Source organism: Chiroxiphia lanceolata, chromosome 21 (genome assembly GCF_009829145.1).
Source record: "Chiroxiphia lanceolata isolate bChiLan1 chromosome 21, bChiLan1.pri, whole genome shotgun sequence".
NCBI lineage: Eukaryota > Metazoa > Chordata > Aves > Passeriformes > Pipridae > Chiroxiphia > Chiroxiphia lanceolata.
Genome location: NC_045657.1, coordinates 9519366 through 9540560, shown reverse-complemented (window position 1 = coordinate 9540560; position 21195 = coordinate 9519366). Strand labels below are relative to the sequence as shown.

Sequence of the window (21195 nt, the reverse complement as noted above, 5' to 3'; positions counted from 1 at the left end):
CAGGAGACTCATTGTATCAGCACAGTGCCTCTTTTTTTTTTTTTTCTTAATACTCTGTCTTTTTTTTTTCGTCTCTAAGGGTATTGAAACCCCAGAGGTGCCTTCAAGGCACACTTGGGTGTGAACTGGGGTGTAGATGGGAGATAGTTTGATTAAGGCAGGGTAACTGGCCTCCCTGCTTTCTGCACAGAGCTGTTCCAGTGAAGTGCCTGCCCTGCCATCAGCTCATGCTCTAACATGCCTCCTGGCACTGTATTTCCTTGTCCAGTGCTCCCAGTGCCTTTTTAATCCAAGGGATATGAGTAGATAAGTTTGTATTTCTCTCCCTAAATGCCTCATTTTGTGTCTTGGGTGCTGACAGGGGAAGCTGTTGGCACCTTTGTCTCAGGGGGCTCAGAAAGGCTCCAGCTGTTCCTGAGGAGTTGCTGTCCCAGTCTGAAGGTCTCAATTTCCTTGGTAGCTTTAATGTCATGTCTTGCCCCATCCCTGAAAGTGTCCAAGGTCAGGTTGGACAGGACTTGGAGCAACCTGGGCTAGTGGAAGGTGTCCCTGCCCATGGCAGGGAGGTGGGATAATGTGAGCTTTAAGGTCCCTTCCAACCCAAACCATTCTGTGTTTCTGTGATTCTAAGATTTTAATCCCAGTCAGTCACCAAGCCCCTCACAGCCACTCATTCACTCCCCCACCAGCAGGACTGGGGAGAGAATTGGGAGGGGAAAAGGTAGAAAACTCATGGGTTGAGATAAAGACAGTTTAATAGGGAAAGGGAAGACCAAAACCCCCACAAACAGGCAAAGCAAAACAGGGAATTCATTCCCTGTTTCCCATGGGCAGCAGATGTTCATCCATCTCCACAAGAGCAGGGCCCCATCAGGTGTAAAGGTGACTTTGGGGAGATAAACCATCACTCAAAATGTCCCCCTTCCTTCTTCTTCCCTCATTTTATACACTGAGCATTATGGCATGTGGTCTGGAATGTCCCTTTGGTCAGTTTGGGTCATCTGTCCTGGCTGTGTCTCCTCCCAGCCTCCTCCAGCCCCCTCCCCAGCGTGGCCATACCAGGGGCAGAACAGGCTCTGTGCAGGTGCTGCTGAGCCAGAACAAAACCATCACCACATCATCACCCCTGTGCTCAGCACAGATCCCAAACACAACCCCATTCCAGCCACTGGGAAGAAAATTAACCCTACCCCAGCCAAAAGCAGCACACTGAGAGAGTTCCCAGGCAGGTCCCCATCTAATCCTGTTCCTAAAAGCAGAAGTCAAGGCGAGAGTTGGCTTTTTGGGCTGTTGCATCACTGCTGACTCTGAGCAAAACTGACTCATTTGATCTGTCACAGGAGCCTTTTGCTACCAGCTCCAAGATCACACATTCATGAGGAAAATCAAATCGACCCAGTCAACAAGTTACTTGAAAGAAAATAAAGCTCTTAGCAGCTGTTTGTATCACATTTCCATCCTGTCCCTGCAGCTGGTGTCTCCTGATGGACAGTCAGTAAGGAGCAATGTCAATTCTGCTGGAAGGCATCATTCTCTGGGAGAAATGCTTTTGATTGGGATGATGCTGCTGTTAGGCAGGGGCAGAGCAGTGAATCCAGGGGTCTGTAACCTGTCTGAGCAGCAGCCTGTGGGTGCAACCCACAGGATGAATTTCTTCTGTAGTTTGGTATGTGATGTGATCAGGGTTTTTTTCTAGATGGTACCATAGCGGGAGGCAGGAGCCGTGTAGAAAACGCTCTCCCCACTCCCTTGTACAGCCAATACCTCCCCATTTAAGGCAAGATCTTAAGTAAAGTGGTAATGACTAAAACATATGCTTTGTTTTTGCTCTAAAAAGAAAAAAAAAAAGGGAGAAAAGTGAGGGATCATTACTATGATTGCACTGTTGTAATCGATGTCTTTAGAGCTTGTCATGGGGATGGGATCGACGTGTGCTGCAAATTGCACTGTAACAGAAAACAGAGTACCATTGCTTAAAATATCTCCCTCCCAAAGATGAGTGTTCAGCTATTTCTAGTGCTGCTAGTGAGAGATGAGTACATACAGTATTTAAGAGATACCTGGAGTCAGATTGATTGCTCTCCCTGTGGCTCGTGCTTCTCTTTCCAGCACCTTCACATACTCCGCGTGCTCTTTTTCTCTTTAATTTTGTAGCCCTGGGAGACACGCTGGCTTTCCTGTCTGTCTGGGCTGGGGAAGCTCAGCTTCCAGCCTTTTCCAGCATGTTTGTTCGTGTCTGGCACCTCTGATGGATTGATCCAGATTGGTTTGTGGCTCAGAGACAGACGAGTTGCCTGTGTGTGTGAGGAAGGTGACGGATCGCTGCGTGTGCAGCCTCCCTGTCCTCGGTGTGTGGAGGCAGATGGAGTGAGAACTCCCTCCTTGGCTACATGGAGGTTTCCCTGTCCACCCTGGCATTCCCAGCCAGGAGGAGCAGTGTGGGGATGGAGGCTGCAAGCCCATGTTGAAGGCTGCAGGTGTAGAGCTAAGGAAGGTGACGTCCCAAAGCCATGGAGTTCTAAAACACTAAACAGCCTCTGCTCTGTGCTCTTTCCCCTCCAGGAGGAAAACATTTGTTTGCACTGGGCTGCTTTTTCTGGCTGTGTGGACATAGCAGAGATCCTGCTGGCAGCTAAGTGTGACCTACACGCCGTGAACATCCACGGGGACTCGCCCCTGCACATCGCAGCCCGAGAGAACCGCTACGAGTGCGTGGTGTAAGTACAGCCCTCCCTGCCCTCCCTGCCCCTCCCTGCCCCTGCCTGCTCCTGCCTGCTCCTGCCTGCCTGGGGGCCTTCTGGCCAGCTCAGGAGAGCCTCTGAAGTGCCCTTGGTGTTTAAGCACAGACCAGGATTGGGATGGGTGGCTTGTTTCTCCCCTGCTCCCAGGGGAGGTGGGTCCAGGTACCGTGGCTGCCAGAGCTGGTTGGAAAACGTGGAGCGTTCCTGGAGTGTTGGGCAGAGGGGCTGTGCTCAGCCTGGGCTTCCCAGCTGGAAGGTGTCAGACTTCCTTGATTAAAGCTTTTTTTTCCCCCACAACTAGCCTGGCATGATATGGTAACAGGGCTTTTCCTTTGCTTCATCCCTGCTCTGAATAAAGCCATCATGTGTACTCCCCAGAGGCTGGTGAGTATAAACAAGGGCCGAGTCCAACACCAGTTTCCTGTGGGACTCTTCCATTTCCAGCCTGCTCTTCCCACCCCATATCTTTCCCTGCCAGAGAGAGTTTCAAGCCTGGCTGCAGTTAGGCTGGTACCAGCAGGGTACCTGTCATGCCTGAAGCAGGGCGAGGTTGGCCCAGAGCTCTCATGAGTGCCCAGAGCTCCAGTCTGTGGCTTCTGCCAGCGCCTTCACGTAGAAGGATCCCCTGAACCATGCTTAATACAGAACACTCAGGTGATTATTCACTACTACAGACTCTTCCTTGTCCCCTAAGGGCTGGCTGGAGGATGTGATTCAGCTTGTTTTCCCCTTGCATGGTTTCCCTTGGGGAATCCTGATCCTTCCTTGCTGTTTTGCAGTCTCTTTCTCTCCCGTGGCTCGGATGTCACTTTAAAGAACAAGGAGGGTGAGACTCCGCTCCAGTGCTCCAGCCTTAACTCTCAGGTCTGGGTGGCCCTACAGATGAACAAGACTCTCAAAGAATCATCCACTGAGAAGCCTGCCCAGATAGAGAAGGTGGTGAGCAGGTGAGAATAGGGCTGGCTTTGATTTTGGGTCATGAAATTGAGCCCTTACATGGGGAAAGGCCGGGGCTCTGGTTTAAGAAAGGACTGCAAGTGCAGGATTAGCTTTTTGAACTGGTGTGAAGGTCAGTTTGAGCTTAGCAAGAACTAAGCACGTGCTGATTCAGACCATAGTTTGTAAATTCATCCTCTGGGTGGAAATTTTCACAAGCACAAAGAACTGTCTGTAAGGCTGTGGGAAAACATGAATCCCGTTCTGGTCTGGGTTGCTTTTAGGCTCAGTGATCAAAGTCAGTAATTCTGCCCCAGGATGGCATTTGAATGGCCCCTTGTTCGGGAGGGCTCTCCTTGGGTGACAGTTCTCTCTCCCCCTGGCAGGGACATTGCCCGGGGTTACGAGCGCATCCCGATTCCCTGTGTCAACTCCGTGGACAGCGAGCCCTGTCCCAGCAACTACAAATACGTTTCCCAGAACTGTGTCACCTCCCCGATGGACATTGACAGGAACATCACTCATTTACAGGTGAGGGATTGTGTGTCCCCCTGCTCTGCTGTGTGCATTCAGAGGTACAGCTCCTCCGAGTGGGTTTGGAACTTAAAATGGGAGTGTCTAGTCCTGATATTGCCGTCAAATTCCAGCTAAGCCTGTATTCCTCACCTCCAGCTCTTGATTTAGGAGATGGGATTCTGACTTTCTTCAGTTTGGAGGCTTAAGCCAAGCTCTGTGTTCAGCTGTGTGCTGTGGCACTGGCCATCTGGTGCTGGTTGATGTGGCTCCTGTTTATCCTTGTCCTCTGTTCTGAGTCTGGAGAGTCAGGGATTTGTTGGGAGAGTCCCTCATGCTGCCTGCTCCACTGCCTGCAGCATCCAGGCCAAGGCCTTTGCTGTGACACTGAAGTCCTGGAAGGGCTGGGTGGTGGAAGCAGAGGTGGGATGAGGGTGATCCCTCTCTGGGCACAGCCCTGAGGTGGCTGAAGTGAACTTCCCAAGCCCAATCCCTGTTGTGCAGCAGCTGGTGGTGGGACTGTGTTGGCTTGGGGAGTGCTGGGGAAGCAGCCAGCTGGAGAGCCCGTGTGGGAAGCGGGAAGCAGCAGGGGAGGACTGAGACAGCATGTTGTGGTGCATCATCTCCCAGCTCTGGTCCCTCCTTGGAGCTCTCCTTGTCCTCAAGAGTGGAGAACAGCTCATAGGGCATGGAGGAGGGTTGGTGACAGGGGGACATCCTCTCCTGAGCCATGGAGCTGGCTCAGGATGAGATCCTTCCCTGTAGCCAGAGTCCTTTGGTGCTCACTGCTCACAGAATAAATAATGGAGTCAAAATGCCTCTGGATGATGAAGCTGCCTGTCTTTCTGGCTAAGGAGAAGGCCATGACTTGTGGTTTCCTCCCTGACCCAGTGACAGAAGCTGCTGTTTCAGCTGTGGGAGTGGTGTGGAGTTAACCCTTTGCTTCTCTTGCAGTATTGTGTCTGCATAGACGACTGCTCCTCCAGTAACTGCATGTGTGGCCAGCTCAGCATGCGCTGCTGGTATGACAAGGTGAGCACACAGCCCCTCCTCCTGGCTCAAACTTGGGGCTGAGAGCAGAGCTTGGCCTAATTCTGGGTTTATAATGGTGCCTTTATAACACCTCCTTGCACAAGTCAAGGCCAGGTTGGATGGGACTAGTGGAAGGTGTCCCTGCCCATGGCCAGGAGTTGGAATGAGATGAACTTTAAAGTCCTTTCCCAACCAAACCATTCTGGGATTCTGTTTCTTCTTGACTTAAAATGCTTAAAGTGTAGTCTCAGCTCTGAGACCTATGTGATAACACAAAATGTGTGCTCAGGGCAGCTTTTCCTGTGTTATTTATTTGTGTTACTCTCATGCCAACTGAGCCATTAATTGCACCCATGTGATGGGGAGCATTTAATAATCCAGGCGTGAAATCAGCTTCCATTTCAGAGCAACATGGGGAGTGCATGGGGAGGGGAGTAGAGAGAAATGCTTTTTTTTTTTGGCCTGCTTTTATTTCTTGTGATCCTTCTGGATAAAGGCAGAGTAAAGGTGTTTTCACTGCCACATTGCCAGAAGCCAGGTTTGTTTTGGGTAAGTGTGTTCAACCCTCCCGGGAGGTTTTGAGGTTCACATTTGGGCAGGTGCTGCTCAGATCAGAAGCTCTGTGAATCTCTGCAGGTTTCTCCCGGGGGTATGATGTTGGTTCTTTGCTTTGTAGCCATTTTATCTACATGTTAAGAGGTGATTACATCTTTCAAGGCTTAAAAGCCAAATTTGTTAAAAATGATAAATCGCATCTATCGCTTCCTTAATCCTGTATGTTGGTAAAGAATTGAATTGTAACTTTTTGGGGGAGTGTTATTTGGGAAGATAATGTGGTTCACGGAACTTGGGTGTACGGGCCTTGGACTCTGGAATTTTAGGCTTTATTCCAGAGACAAAGCATCCACTTCTTCCCTCCAGCACTGCAAAATGATAATAATGATGATGTGCACACCAGTTTTCTGCACAGCACCGTGAGATATTTTTTGGGTGGTGCACAGGGTGATGCCAGGCAGCAAAAATCTAGACAGTCTCTTGCTGTTTGTCACCCTGTGGGTGACAGGGAAGAGCAAAACCACTGCAGAAGCTCAGGTCTGATGGTGGTTTTGGGGATGTGATCCTACCTTGGGGTTCTCTGGCCTGTTTTTATACTCAGGGTATTTCTGCTCTTGTTTTTCTGCTTTGGAGGGGTCCCAGGATTAAATAACCCAGTCTTGGCTGCCTCTCTCCCTCAGGATGGCCGACTCCTGCCCGAGTTCAACATGGCTGAGCCCCCCCTGATCTTCGAGTGTAACCACGCGTGCTCCTGCTGGAGAACCTGCAGGAACAGGGTGGTGCAGAACGGGCTCAGGTGAGAAGGAGGATCCAAACCCAGCTTATCTCAGCAGGGCCAACACCAAACTCATGAGCTTTCTGGCTCTCTAGTCTCAGCTCACCCACAAACCCCCAAAAGCCAGCACTTGCTGAGGTGAGGCCGAAGTTGGGGCAGGGGCCAGCACACAGTGATGTTCCCATGTGCTGACAGTGGGAATGAAGCAGCAGTGGCTTGATGAGCTCAATTAATATCTCAATTAATATTTGCACCATGCCAGTGTCACCATCAGGTGGGAACTGTGGCATTCTTTCATCAGCCTGACCATAAAACATAGAATTGGCTTGTGGGTTTGCATGAACAGCCCAGGTGTGATGGCTCAGGTGAGGAGCTGAGAGGAACATGAGAGCAACAGAACTGCAGAGCTGGTAATTTAGAGGATCTTGTAAGTCAGCATTCTAGATTAGAAATATAGGCCAGTGTGCCTGAACTTGGCTGCTTAAAATTCCCAAGTTATTGGCATGACTGCCCCTGACTTGGATACCTGAATACCTGTTGGCCTTGGTGCTGCAGGTTAGACCATTGGGATTTTGGTGCCTGTTTTGGTTTGGACCTCTACTTTGGAGGAGTTTGCCACTGCACTAAGTTCAAAGGAATTCCACTGAAAGAAAAAAAAAAAGACTTTTGCAATTTTTTGGTAGTGCTGACAGCACTCTTTTTGCAAGCTTTGTAGTTTCAATGACATTTTGCGACGTTAAAAATAAGTGAGGGAAAAGCTCGATGTGTTTCCACAGAACTTTGCCTCTCTCTGGTTCTCCCTGCCAAGCTCCCGAGCTCCAGTGCCTCTGTGGGTGTTTGCTTAGGAGCTGCACAGCTAGAGCTGTTGCTTTTGCATTTTTTTTTTTTGCCTTGCTGAGGGGTTTTTCTGAAAGTTGGGAAGGGCTGGAAACCCAACCGTGAGCCGGGGAGAGCAGCTCTGCCGGGAGGCTGGGTCAGGAGCTGGGCAGAGCCTGCTCACAACCCCTGGGGAGGCAACAGGGAAGGCTCCTGCCGTGGGGCTGCAGCTGCCACAGGGGTGCTGCTGCTCCATTTTCAGTGCTGCCTTGATCAGATGTGCTCCAAATCATCTCCGCTCGGCAGCGCACACGTATCCAGCTGGCAGCCCGGCCCAGCTCAGCTGGCAGGCTGGGATCAGGGCCATGGTCCTGCTGCTGCCCCACAGCAGAGCCTGAACCTGAGCTGGGCTCTGCTCTGCTCTGAGGGACGAGGCAAAACATGGGGCAGCTTCCCCAAACCCAGTGTTATACTGAGTTCCTCTGGGAGCAGTCACTCCCCTGAGGAGCATCACTGGCTGAGTGAGGGAGGGGATTGTTCTGCTCTGCTCTGACCTGGGGTGGCCTCACCTGGAATGTTGGGGCAGTCTGGGGGACCCCAAAGATCTGAAGCCATTAGAGAGTGTCCAAAGGAGACAACAAGGATGGGGAAGGGCCTTGATTTGAAGCCGGGGGAAGACACTGAGGGCACTTGGGGTGTTCAGCTGGAGAAGAGGAGACTGAGGGCAGAGCTCATGGCAGTTCCAGCTTCCTGGGGAGGGGCAGAGGAGGGGCAGGGACTGAGCTCTGCTCTGGGGGGACCAGGGACAGCAGCCAGGGAATGGCTGGAGCTGTGTCAGGGCAGGGTCAGGTTGGATCTCAGGGAAAGGTTCTTCCCCCAGAGGCTGGTTGGGCACTGCCCAGGCTCCCCAGGGCAGTGGGCACAGCCCCAAGGCTGCCAGAGCTCCAGGAGGGTTTGGATGATCCTCTGGGGCACAGGGTGTGACCCTTGGGGATGGGCCTGTGCAGGGCTGAGGGTTGGATTCAATGATCCTTGTGAGTCCCTTCCAGCTTGCCATATCTGTGATATTCTGTGATGGTTTGCCCTGGTGAAGGCTCCAGGAGCTGTGGGCAAATAGGAGAAAATTCAGCCCTTGGGTTGAGCTGACGGTGCAGGAGGGAATGGGTGGGGGGAAGAGAAGTGCTGGAAAAAGCAACAGGGTGAACTTAAGGTGAGCATCAGATTTCACTTTATTCCGATAACAGCGTTGCTGAGAGCAGGTTCTGTTCCCTCAGGGACAGAGCAAACCTTCCCCAGCCCTGGAGACCGTTCATCCTGCACTTAACTCAAGTTCTGGCTGAGCACGAGGCAGAATGACTTACAGGATTGTTTCTCTGCCTATAAACTCCATCAGTAAAATTCCACAGAGCAGCTATTACACCAAGAAGTTTCAAGTTGCAGCGTTTCTTCCTTGTCTTTCAGCCAGGGCAGCTGGATATGATGGAATGGCTAAATGCACTGGCCTCAGCAGAGGGCAGAGGGGTCAGAGCACAAGGTGTTCTGAAGTCCCTGTAAGCTCCCCCTGCCTTCCCCCTCGGCACCTCTCCCTGCACAGCTCCGCTGCCTGAAGTCCCCTTCCCCCTTCCCTGTGGGAGGTGGAGAGAAATGCTGTTGGTGGGATTCTGATTTCCTACGTGTAAATCATCAAGGTCTAACCACACAGAGCATCCAGCCCTGTCCCCTCTTCCCCATTGTGCACCTGGGAAGGGACAAGGTTCTGGCTGGTCCCGTCCCAGCATCTTTCCACAGCTCAGAGCAGCGATGGGAGTGGAGCATCCACACAGTGATGCCAGCAGAGGGTGAATATTAAAACCCTCTGTGAGTGTGTGGTGGTGAAGGGTGCTGGATTTTTGCTCATCTGGGTGAAAATTCAGTCTGTCTCTGTGGTGCTGCCTCAGTGTGGCTTCGTTTCCTCTCTTCCAGGACTCGATTGCAGCTTTATCGGACACAAAAGATGGGCTGGGGAGTGCGAACGATGCAGGACATTCCGCTGGGAACCTTCGTGTGCGAGTGAGTTGTTCAGCTTCCACTGGCTCAGCAAAGCCATCCCTTTCCAAAGCCATCCCTTCCCAAAGCCATCCCTTTCCAAAGCCATCCCTTTCCAAAGCCATCCCTTCCCAAAGCCATCCCTTTCCAAAGCCATCCCTTCCCAAAGCCATCCCTTCCCAAAGCCATCCCTTCCCAAAGCCATCCCTTCCCGAGGGCCAGGATGGTTCTCTCCTCTTTAAGGAGAGGTTTTCACACAAATCAAACTGGTATCAAGCCAAGCTGCCTGCCCTCACTCAGAGAGTTCTGACTCCACTTCCTGCTCCCTTTGTCCTTTTCCTCATAGGGTGGAGCTTTTCCCATCCCTCCCCATCTTTAAAATCTGTGCTCAGCTCTTACCCCTCAGAAACACAAGTGATGGGGGGAAAACACACTTGGATTGTGCTGCAAATGTGCTCAACTCAGGTGTCACTGTGGATGTCCAGGGCAGTTTACAACAACTTTTTTATGTAGGATCTTTTTATGTTTCAATCCTGCCTTCTCCAGAGGTTTTCCAGTGTCACAGCTCTGGCTTTAGTCTGATTCAGCAAAACACTGAAGCACATGTTTCAACCCTGATTCAATAAAGTAATTAAAACCAAAAATGTTCAGATTTACGTCAACTGAAAAACCTGCCATCAGACCCTACAGTTTTAGGCTTTAAAGTGGTAAATGTACTTTATTACATATTTTGGAAAGCATTTTCTTCATTGCAATATCACAGTGAGTTAAGACATTCTCAATAAGGCTGGACTTGTGCCCATCATGGAAGTAGGTGCTGGGGGTTTTAAGAACTAGTTGTTGATGCTTTGTGGTATTAGGGTAGGGTATTGAGGAAGATTATTACAGTATTTAAAAGAAAAAATAAAGGAAAAGATAAATCTGCAGTGAATGGGCCAAGTATTTCTTCCATGTTAGGAGCTGCCAGATGCTAAAATGTTTTTTTAGAGAGAAAGCCAAAACCTACTGTTTGTGGGGAGCATCTCAGGTCTGACTTCATGCAGGGCTTTCCATAAGCACCAAAGGTCCCAGTGCCCTGGTTCAGTGCCCTGAGACAAGCCAGAGCCTGTGAGTGAACTGCTTCCAAAGAAAAAAGGCCCTGACTTCAGCAAATCCTGCTGGAATGGCAGCACCCAGGAGGAACAGACAGCCCAGGGGTGTGATGAGCACAGGCAATGCGCTGTGGAGCACGTGGAGCTGAGGGGGTGCAGATACCACAGCCTGGCTCTGCCCCCCACCCTTGCCAGGAGCTGCTGACACTCTGTCAGTGGTAGGCACTGTCTTCATTATCTAAATGAGCTGCATACTAATAGCTGAGCTAATTTATGTCTTGTCCGGGCACATTCCTCCTTGACTCCATCACTCTCACACGTTGTTTTGTCACTCACCAACTCTATTTGCTCATTCATCAAGTCTCCTCTTCTCCTCAATCCAGCTGCACTGACGTCCTTCCTGTGATTCTTTATGAACAAAAACCTGTAAAGGCAGCTTCTTCTTTTCCTCCTCTCTGGCAAAGCAGCCCCGGTGCCAGCAGTGCTTGGGGGCTGTGCCTGCACATGGATTGGCTCCTCTGGAAGAGTGTTTTGTGTTAAACATCTGGATTAGAGCCCTGAGTTACTTTGTGCAGTGGTTGTCACTCTGCTTTGGGAGGATAATTGTGTTGGTGTAAGGATGACCTTTACTCTGTTACTTTTCATGGATGGAGGCCAGATCTGGGTAGTTCTCACTATGCTTTCAGGGTTGGTCCTGTCTGTTTCTGTGTGTAAGTGCCTTCCTTACACACATGCTGTTTTTCAGCCTGCTCTGTACTTCAGATACCTTTCAACTTTTCTCTGTAATCACTCCAAAAGCAGTTTCCCTTTCCTGCTTGCACACTGTCCCTCTGGGAGCACTGAGCAGAGCTCAGAGCAGTTTGGCAGCTGGGAGCCAGGCACTGCCAGCACGGTGGCCTGGTCCTCCCATCATCATCTCCAGAGCTTCCCAGACCCCCCAGCAGCTCCAGATCCCAACCAACATGGGATTGTGAAAGGCAGGTCCTGCTTGGCCAATCTGATCTCCTTCTGTGACAAAGTGACAGCTCAGTAGATGAGGGAAAGATTGTGGGTGTGTCTGTCTAGACTTAAAGTCTTTGGCACTGTCTCCCACAGCATCTCCTGGAGAAACTGGCTGCTCATGGCCTGGGCAAGTGAACTGGTCACTGGGTGAAAAGCTGGCTGGTGGCTGGGCCCAGAGAGGGGAATGGAGCTACATCCAGCTGGGACCAGTCACCAGTGGGGTTCCCCAGGGCTCAGGAATAGGGCTGGCCCTGTTTATCATCTTTATTGATGATATTTGGACAAGTGGATCGAGTGCACCCTCAGCAGGTCCACAGATGACATCCAGCAGGGTGGGAGTGTTGATCTGCTGGAGGGCAGGAAGGCTCTGCAGAGGGATCTGGGCAGGCTGGATCCATGGGCTGAGGCCAATGGGCTGAGGTTCCACAAGGCCAAGTGCCGGGTCCTGCCCTTGGGTCACAACAACCCCATGGAATGCTTCAGGCTGGAAAGCTGAAAAAGGCCCTGGGGGTGCTGGTCAACTGGTGACATGAGCCCAGGTGTGCTCAGGTGGCCAAGAAGGCCAGTGGCATCTCCACCCATATCAAGAATAATGTGCCCAGCAGGCCCAGGGCAGTGCCTGTCCCTGTGCTGGCACCGCTGAGGCACCTCGAGGGCTGTGCCCAGTTCTGGGCCCCTCATGACAAAACAGACATGGAGGGGCTGGAGCGTGTCCAGGGAAGGGAATGGAGCTGGGGAAGGGGCTGGAGCAGCAGGGGCAGCTGAGGGAGCTGGGGGGGCTCAGCCTGGAGAAAAGGAGGCTCAGGGGGGACCTTCTGGCTCTGCAACCCCCTGACAGGAGGGGGGAGCCGGGGGGGGGTCGGGCTCTTCTACCATGTCTCAAGTAAAAGGACATGGGGAAGTAGCCTCAAGTTGCACCAGGAGAGGTTCAGATCAGATATTAGTAAAGATTTTTTTGTGAAAAGAGTGGTCAGGCTTTGGAAGAAGTTGCCCAGGGAGATGGTGGAGTCACCATCTCTGGAAGTGTTCCAAAGGTGTCTGGATGGGGCACTTGGGGACATGGATTAGGGGTGATTGTGGTAGTACTGGGTTGATGGTTGGACTCAATGATCTCGAAGGTCTCTCTCCCAACCTGGATGATTCTGTGATTCTGTAACAGGCTGGGGACCCTTCAGTGCATCCTGGAAGCAGCAGCTCAGTGAGGGACACGTGGCAGTGTCATCTCCCAGCCCTGCTGGGCTCCCGTGGAGATGGGAGGCTCTGCAGATGCTCAGGGGGGTGTTTGTGTGCAGGTTTCTCCCTGGCCTCCAGATCTGTTGCTGCTCAGAAGCTGCTGTTGCTCACCCTGTGCTGATGTTGCTGTGGGTTGTGTTGGATCTGTTCTGTTCATCCTTAGTTGGTAGGTGGTGGAACTACTCGTTCTGGAAATGGCCCAGCTGGAGCTGGCTTTGGTTGGAGAGCCTGGGAATTAGTGGGATGCAGAAACCAGAGGTTTGTGAGGATCTGGTCTGTTCCTTTTGCATCCACTGAGTAGGTTTTGGATATTTAATTTCTTTTACAGTGATGCTTTAGGAAGATCTGCATCAAACCAGGTATTTTAGCCACACCTTCAGCCAGAGAAGCCCCAGGTGTCCTGTCTCCCACATCCCATGGAAAACACTGGAGCCTGTGCTCTGAATTCTTATTGCTCTTGATTTTTGCTTGGAGTGTGCTCTGATCACGGAATGTTAAGGTTGGAAAAGACCTCCAAGATCATCAATTCCAGCCTAAGTCGAGTCCAACCTGCTTGAGTGGTGATGAGTGCCCATGTAAAGCTCTGGGATGGAGTTATTTGCCATCACTGTGCTGAACATCTTGCTGGGAAGAAAGACTCTGGCTTGACCACAGGAGTTCTTAAATAAAGGGGCTGCTGCTTCTGCTCTTTTTTGGGTACCTCTTGCACATCCTTCCCTGACTTTGGACCTGGAAAATCAGGGAACCATTTGTATCTGTAAGCAGTCTTGGAAAGGAAATGAGTCACAGAAATAGTCTTTAATGGAGCATCAAACCAACAATTTTTAATTAGATTGTGGTATTTTATTTCATGGAATTCTAAACCTGCCGTGGCTGTCCCTGAGCAGGGAGCCTCTCTGGCCAGCATTATTCAGCTCTTCTCAGCTGCTGCTGGGCCAGGCCACAGCCATTTTCCTCCCTCTCTGGCCATCACCTTCCTATGCTTCAGGTCACCAAGGAGCTTGTGATTTCCAGTAATGCTGCAGCCTTACAGGAGTGCTTTATAAATAACAGGATGCAGGGAGGGCAAACAGGAGGCTCATGTGTGGCTGCAGCCTCTGCTCTGGCAGAGCAGCTTGGCCACATCACTCAGGCTTGGGAACTGCAGCCAAATGATCCCTCATCACAGAGCCTGTGGGTCCTCTCCAGGTTCGTGTTTCGTGGCTCTGCTCCTCCCCAGCTCAGAGTTAAATGCTGCCTTGAGCCACAGGGGGATTGGAGATGCTTGGTTAACACTTGGAATGTGCCTCAGAGCTGCAGAGGAGTGTGAGAGTGGCTGCTGGTCTTGGAATTCTGTTGATGCTGCAAAGAATGTTTATCTTTATATTAGATAATATTTATTCCTAGTGTGAATCCTTTGCTTCTAATTAAGTAGTGTTTTATTGCAGGCTGGGAAGACTTACATGCCGAAGTCATAGAATCCCGGACTGATTTGGGTTGGAAGGGACCTTAAAGATCATCTGGTTCCACCCCCTGCCATGGGCAGGACACCTTCCTCTAGACCAGGTTGCCCCAAACCCTGTCCAACCTGGCCTTGGACACTTGAAAACCTGCTGTGCTGTTGCTTCTTTGTCATCTCCTCTGTGTCTCTGATCACAAGCAGGTCAGGGCAGGAAGGGTTGAACCTTGGCAGACCAAAACTGTTTAAAATGGAGACAGGGAGACAGATGTGGTGACCCCTACAACAAGGGGGTTTGCACCAAACCCAGCACCTCTCTGGGTGTGAAAGCTGAGGGGGGTATTTAATCCTTCTCAGCAAGCCCAGCCTAAGCAGCTTCTGCTTCATGCTCCTTGGAGGACCTGCTCGTTACTGCCTCGTACCTGGTTTTACAGCAAGGTGGTTGTAGCTGGGATCACAGCTTGGATTTATTCTGGTTCAAGAGGGACTGAGAAAGAAGCCAAAATCCTTCCAGGGATCCTGTCAGGTTAGGTTAGACCTAAGACTTTTTTAAAACAAACCTTTTTAATGTATGAAGCCTTTGTAATTGGTCAAGATAGTCTGGAAAGAACAGGAAGGGCAGACACAAACCTTTTGCTTTGGGATGTGAACAGCACAAGTACTTCAGGGGTTATGGGAGAGCCTGAGTCTGACCAGGAACTTGAGGAGAATTGGGTTAATGTGTTGATCTTGGCCAACAAAGAGATTTGCAAATGGAAACATAGTTCTCGGGAAAAATGTAAATTCTGTTGGAAGTAAGACTCCATTTTTAATATTGAAAGTGTTGCCCTGAAAAACTGGAGTCTGGAGCCAGATTTAAGCTGGCAGAGCTCTGTTTGCCCGGGTGGCTCAGGGCTGACCAACACTGCTAAGGCTGTGGTTGCCATCTGTGGCTGGGCTGGACCCCTTTCTTTCCCTCTTCCCAGAAAGAGGTGTTTAAACTCAAGCTTGAGCATCTAGAGGCTGGGGGCGGAGTGGGGGGACAGGGCCAGGCAGGGAGGGGACCTGGGAGTGCTGATTGACAGCAGCTGAACATGAGCTAGAGGTGCCCAGGTGGCTAAGAAGGTCAATGGATCCTGGCCTGGATCAGGAACAGTGTGGCAGCAGGAGCAGGGAGGGGATTCTGCCCCTGTGAAGCCACCCCTGGAGTGCTGTGCCCAGCTCTGGCCCCTCAGCTCAGGAAGGACAAGGAGGGGCTGGAGCAGGTCCAGAGAAGGGCAACGAGGCTGGGGAAGGGTCTGGAGCACAAGTGCTGGGAGGAGAGGCTGAGGGAGCTGGGGGGGCTCAGCCTGGACAGGAGGAGGCTCAGGGGAGACCTTCTCACTCTCTGCAACTCCCTGACAGGAGGGGGGAGCCGGGGGGGGTCGGGCTCTGCTGCCAGGAACCAGCAGCAGGACAAGAGGGCCCAGCCTTGAGCTGCCCCAGGGCAGGTTTAGGTTGGCCATGGGGCAGAAGTTGTTTGCAGAGAGAGGGATCAGCCCTTGGAATGGGCTGCCCAGGGAGGGGGTGGAGTGCCCGTCCCTGGAGGGGTTTGAGCAGAGCCTGGATGTGGCATCAGTGCCATGGTCTGGGTGACAAGGTGGGGTTGGGTCAAAGTTGGACTCGATGATCTCAGAGGTCTTTTCCAACCTGTTTGATTGTGTGATTCTGTGATTTTGTGATCTCATTTGTGCCCCTGCTCTGTCTGCAGGTACGTGGGGGAGCTGATCTCTGACTCTGAGGCAGATGTCCGTGAGGAGGACTCCTACCTCTTCGACCTTGACAACAAGGTACTGTGTCTGAAGGTGTCCAGCGAGACAATCCCAAGGTCTTGCCTCTCCAAAAGAGCAAAGAGTATATTTCCCTCCATCTTCTTGTACAGCATGTTCTGAAAGTCTGCAGAGAGCAGCTCAAAACAGTAAACAGGCAAAATATAGTTGAGGTCAGACTTGGAACAGTAGTTGAGGTCAGACTTAGGGCTGGTTAAAGTGGCAGCAGAGCCCAGCAGCACTGGCCACAGTGGCACGTGCTGCCCACACCACTTCTGATGCAAGATGCTCTTCTGCCAAGCCCCTCTGAGCAACCTGAGGTTGGTTGTTGAGTTTTTGGTACCCCTGTGTGTATCTGCAGACTGGCACCTCCAATGTGTTGGTTGCCAGCTCTGTGAGCTCTTCATTAAATGATGTGCTGAAAGACTGAAAAAACCCCCAATAAACCCTGTTCACTCATAAAGGGATCCATCAGATACCTTGGCAGGGGCTTGAAGCTCGTCCTGCTGCTCTTTCTCCCTCTCTGCTCTGCTCTTGGAACAGAAGTGTTCCTTTCAAAAGTACAATCTAAAACTTCAGATTTCCCTTGGGAAAGAAGAAGAGGAGAAGGGTGAGCTGGGGTCTCAGAGGAGCGAGGTGGCTTCCAAGGAAGGCTGTAAAACACTGTGTCTTGTTTCTGTCACCAGCTTGTGGCAAAGGAGCTTTGCTTTTTTTTTTTTTGCCATTTTTTTTTTAAAGTGACACACATTCAACAGCTGGAAAAAGATAAATAAAGAGTGTGGTGGTTGGTCTGAAAACAGTGGGGTCAAACTGTAATTAAGAAGTTGAAAAGCAGCAGGGACTTTAACCTGGTCTGTGCATTTATGAGCCCACCTGGGCCTTGCCTTGCCTTTGGGTTAGCCCTGGCTCTCTGTCTTGAGGGAGAACCTGTGCTGGCTCTTGGGAAGCCTTCAGGGAAGCCAGGGGGGAGACCAAGGTGGAGCACCTGTAGAAAACCAGGCACTAAGTTATTGAGGGATGATTAAAAACCACCCACTGGGCCGGGCAGAGGAGGTCAGGGCAGAGCCAGTAGGTCCTGTGGCCTCTGGAGTGATGGGGGATTACTGAGGGTGTGAATCCCAACCCTGGAAGGGCCTTGGGGTCCTTGGGGTTTGAAGGAATGACCTGAATGGACTTGGGCTGTCATGAAAGGCTGGTTGGGTGGTCATTTCTGTTGTCCCTGTTCCTTGAGTTGTCGCTCACAGCCGTGTGCAAGGTGATCATTCCCTGTTCCAGGTGCTGCAGTCACATCCCTGGATGTGGCAGTGGGTGATGTCCTCACCCCCCGTGGCATTTCCATGGGAGAAACTGAGGGAGTGCTGGGAATTATTTATTTATGCAGTTGGAGCTGGGGACACTGTGTGTGATACAGACCCATGGGGGGTGATGTCCCCCCCTGTTGCTGGGATGGGCTCCTGGTGGTGTGACCTGGCACAGCTCAGCCATCAACGAGCCCGAGGTGCCTTCCCAAAAGGGATTTGGAGCACTGCTAATGGATCCTTTTGCTTTTGGCCTCTTTGCAACTGAAATTACCTTCTGTAATTAAAGTCTCTGCTTTGCACAGTCATTCTCTGCTGGAATAAAAAAAAAGCCCTGGGGGGGGTTCTTTTATTTTCAAGGAAAACAAAGTATTACTGCTCTCCGGGCTCGCTGGAAAGGGAATTTCTGTGTTCTCACTTTCACTCTTATCTGCAAAAACCTGTGTTTTCTTGAGGCTCTGGCTTTGTGTTTCCTGGCTGTCATGTTCAGTTAGAGGGCAGAACAGACGCCTGTTCCTCCATCCAGTGGCTGGTGACAGTGTCTGCATTGAGCATCAATCCCACTGTGCCAAACTGGTGCTTGGGCAGGGCAGGGCTGGGAGAACTGGTGTGCCAGGCAGTGTCACGGGCATTGTGACGGGTCTTTGAGCTTGTGGGGGTAGAGTGCTGTGCAGAAAACCCTGTTGTGTGTGTGTGTGTGTGTTTTCAGTCCCTTTAAACCCACGCTGAGTGTCCTGCTGTGGTTGTTCCTCTTGAAGTTCTCCAGGGGAAGATCGTTTGTTTTCATTTATCAAACAGCAGCGACGATCCCAGATTTCACCTCCTCTAATGCAAGGTGCCACGTTTCTCCTGCAGGATGGAGAGGTGTACTGCATAGATGCCCGTTTCTATGGCAACATCAGCCGCTTCATCAACCACCTCTGCGAGCCCAACCTCATCCCGGTGCGGGTGTTCATGTCCCACCAGGACCTTCGCTTCCCTAGGATCGCCTTCTTCAGCACCAGGCACATAGAGGCTGGAGAGGAGATTGGGTAGGTGCTGCCAGGGCCTGCCTGCCACCCTGGGGAAGGGCTCTGCTGCCCCTGAACTGGTTCACCCCATCCCGTTCCTCCAGCACCCTCAGGGATCCTACAGGTGGATCCATCCCCTGGAGCTTTGCACAGCCCCAGGCTCAACGTGACTTGGACGTGTCCACTTGTAGCCCTGAGACCCCCCCATGTGCTGGGCTGATCCCACAGCGTGGGCAGCAGGGGAGGGGGGGATTCCAGGGATCCCAACTGCTGAGCTGCCTCCAGCTCTGGGGAACAACATCAGGAGGACGTGGAACTGCTGGAGCAAGTCCAGAGGAGGCCATGGAGATGCTCCAAGAGCTGGAGCCTCTCTGCTCTGGAACCAGGCTGGGAGAGCTGGGGGGGGGTTCACCTGGAGAAGGGAAGGCTCCAGGGAGATCTGAGAGCCCCTTGCAGGGCCTAAAGGGGCTCCAGGAGAGCTGGGGAGGGACTTGGGACAAGGGATGGAGGGGATGGAGGGACAAGACACAGGGAATGGCTTCCCACTGCCAGAGGGCAGGGTTAGATTAGAGTAGATAGTAGATGAGGGTGGTGAGGCCCTGGCATAGGTTGCCCAGAACTAGCAACACTTCTTGGTCTGCTGGAGTTACTACCATGGAGATGCAACCTGCTCTAGGGAAAGGTGTCTGTGCCCTTTGCAAGGGGGTTGGAACAGGACAAGCTTTAAGGTCCCTTCCCACCCAAACCATTCTATGAAAGAGAAGAAATGTAGGTTAGATAGAGGGAGAAATCCTTCCCTGAGAGGGTGGGGAGGCCCAGAGAAGCTGTGGCTGCCCCATCACTGGAAGTGTCCAAGGCCAGGTTGGACAGGGCTTGGAGCAACCTGGAATAGTGGAAGGTGGGGTGGAATGAGAGGAGCTTTAAAGTCCCTTCCAGCCCAGACCGGTCTGTGATCCTCAGATTGCACTGTGCTGATCTCGGCCCCTCTTTGCTCCTCCTGCTGCTGTGCACTGACCCCATCTCCGTGTCTCTCTTGCAGCTTTGACTACGGGGACAGGTTCTGGGACATCAAAGGCAAATTCTTCAGCTGTCAGTGTGGTTCACCCAAGTGCAAACACTCGAGCTCAGCGCTGGCCCAGCGGCAGGCGAGCACCTCGGCCCAGGACACGCAGGAGAACGGGCTCCCCGACACCAGCTCTGCCACGGCAGCCGGCCCCTTTTGAGGCTCTGCTCCCCCAGAGACTGACTGCTTTTAACCCTATTAGATTCACATACTGTCCGAATTTCCATTTAAAAGAGAGGGGGAAAAAAAAACAAAAAAAAGAAAAGGAAAAAAAAAAAAGAAAACGAAAGAAACAAACAAAAAAAAAGAGAAAAAAAGGAAAAAAAAAAAAGAAACCAAACCTGCTCAAGGAAAGCCAAGGGTTCGAGACGCTTTTAGGGCTGTGCCACCGACTGTTACTTGAGGAATAAGGAAAAGCAAATCCCGGCTCCGTGATGTTGTTCTCCCCTCCCTGGTCCTGGAAAGCTGCTGGTTTTCCCAGTGGTGTGTGGAGGGGTGGCTGGAGCAGCTCATTCCACAGGAGCTGCCCCCCTGTGTGACCGTGCCGAGTGCTGTCAGAGCCAAGGAGAGCCGCCCGTCCTCCGACTCCTTGGGGGATCCTCACCCCGAGTCCCTCCGGCTCACGTGTCATGGACTGGGAGCACTGGGACTCTGTTTCTGGGAGCGGGAGGTGCTGGCTCTGGGTTTGCTGGGCACAGCCCCGGGGCAGGTTCTGCTGGTTGGTTTTTGTTGGTTTGGTTGGTTTTTTGGTTGGTTGTTTTTTTTTTTTTTTGTTCTAATTAACAATCCCCCCCCCCCCACACACACACACACCCTCCTCCGATCTCGCAGGACGTCGTGGTGCCGAGGAGCAACGGGGCCTTCCTAACAAATTCCCTCCTTCCTTCCCAAATCCCACGGCTTTTCTCTCATCTGATGAGAAGGAAGCCACGCTCCTTCCAACCCCTGGCTCTCTGCAGAGCCCACCCCGCTCCCTCCTGGGCCTTCTCCGTTACAAACCAGCTCTGCCCACGACCCTTGGCTGTGTTCCTGTCTCAGTGTTGGGTTCCTCCACGAAGGATTTCCACCCTGTCCCATTAATGGTTTTTAGAGAGAGAGAAGGTTGAAGAGGATTTTACAAGACACTAATTCCTTAAGGAAACGCAGTTTTTTTTTCCTTTTTTTAAAAGATAAATATGGATGATATATATATTATAGAGAACCTTGACTGGCTGGGGTGAAGAGCAGACGGGACATGTCACGGTGAGAAGATCCCAGATGCCACCAGCTCGTCTGTTCCCATCACTTTGCCCAACCCTGGGCACCTTCAATTGATTTTTAAGTCACACGCTCTGAAGTTTCAATGGACTGTTTTATTTTTTACCATTATTGGAACATTGGGGACAAGCATTAAAAGACTAAAGCGAATTAAAAAATAATAATAATAATAATAATTAAAAAAAAATAAAAACGCCACAAAAAAAAGAAAAAAAAACACCAAAAAAACCAAAATGACAACAAAAAGAAACCACAAAACAAAACGGTGCTGATTCTGGTGTGATTTTTGCTCACCACGTGAATATAAACTTATCAATTGTATAAAAAGAACAAAGTGATTTTAGTATAAAAATGCAGGAAAAAAAAAACAAAACTTTTTTTAAATTGTTAGTATTGTAGTGTGAATAAATTTGCCATCACCTTTTGTGTGGTGGCTGGGCAGGTCATTATCTTAATTTTTTTTTTTTTTTTGCATATATCTTTAAATACTGTAATTAGTGCAGTAACAAGTTTGTTTTTTTTTTTTTTTGTTCATCTCTTCTAGAACATTCATAATGCCATCATGTTTATTATTATTATTTTTTTTCTGTTCATGTTTTTGACAGTTTTAAAGGAGCAGCCTT

At 51.1% G+C, this 21195-nt stretch overlaps 1 protein-coding gene across 14 annotated transcripts in view; it reads left to right on the top strand.

Moving 5' to 3' along the window:
• EHMT1 (euchromatic histone lysine methyltransferase 1) overlaps nucleotides 1-20801 on the top strand; it is a 127959-nt gene extending 107158 nt beyond the window's left edge. For 12 of the 14 annotated variants that reach the window (XM_032708192.1, XM_032708197.1, XM_032708196.1 and 9 more), the window contains 9 exons: nucleotides 2563-2717; nucleotides 3521-3688; nucleotides 4064-4208; nucleotides 5145-5222; nucleotides 6458-6573; nucleotides 9331-9417; nucleotides 15887-15965; nucleotides 18098-18273; nucleotides 19292-19557. In XM_032708192.1, coding sequence (XP_032564083.1) covers nucleotides 2563-2717; nucleotides 3521-3688; nucleotides 4064-4208; nucleotides 5145-5222; nucleotides 6458-6573; nucleotides 9331-9417; nucleotides 15887-15965; nucleotides 18098-18273; nucleotides 19292-19475 — 1188 coding nt within the window. In that variant the 3' untranslated portion in view covers nucleotides 19476-19557. Of the gene's footprint in view, nucleotides 1-2562; nucleotides 2718-3520; nucleotides 3689-4063; nucleotides 4209-5144; nucleotides 5223-6457; nucleotides 6574-9330; nucleotides 9418-9739; nucleotides 10521-15886; nucleotides 15966-18097; nucleotides 18274-19291 lie in introns of those variants that run through there. The other 2 variants (XM_032708189.1, XM_032708201.1) reach the window with 2 other exon arrangements.
• The last annotated feature ends 394 nt before the right edge of the window (nucleotides 20802-21195 follow it).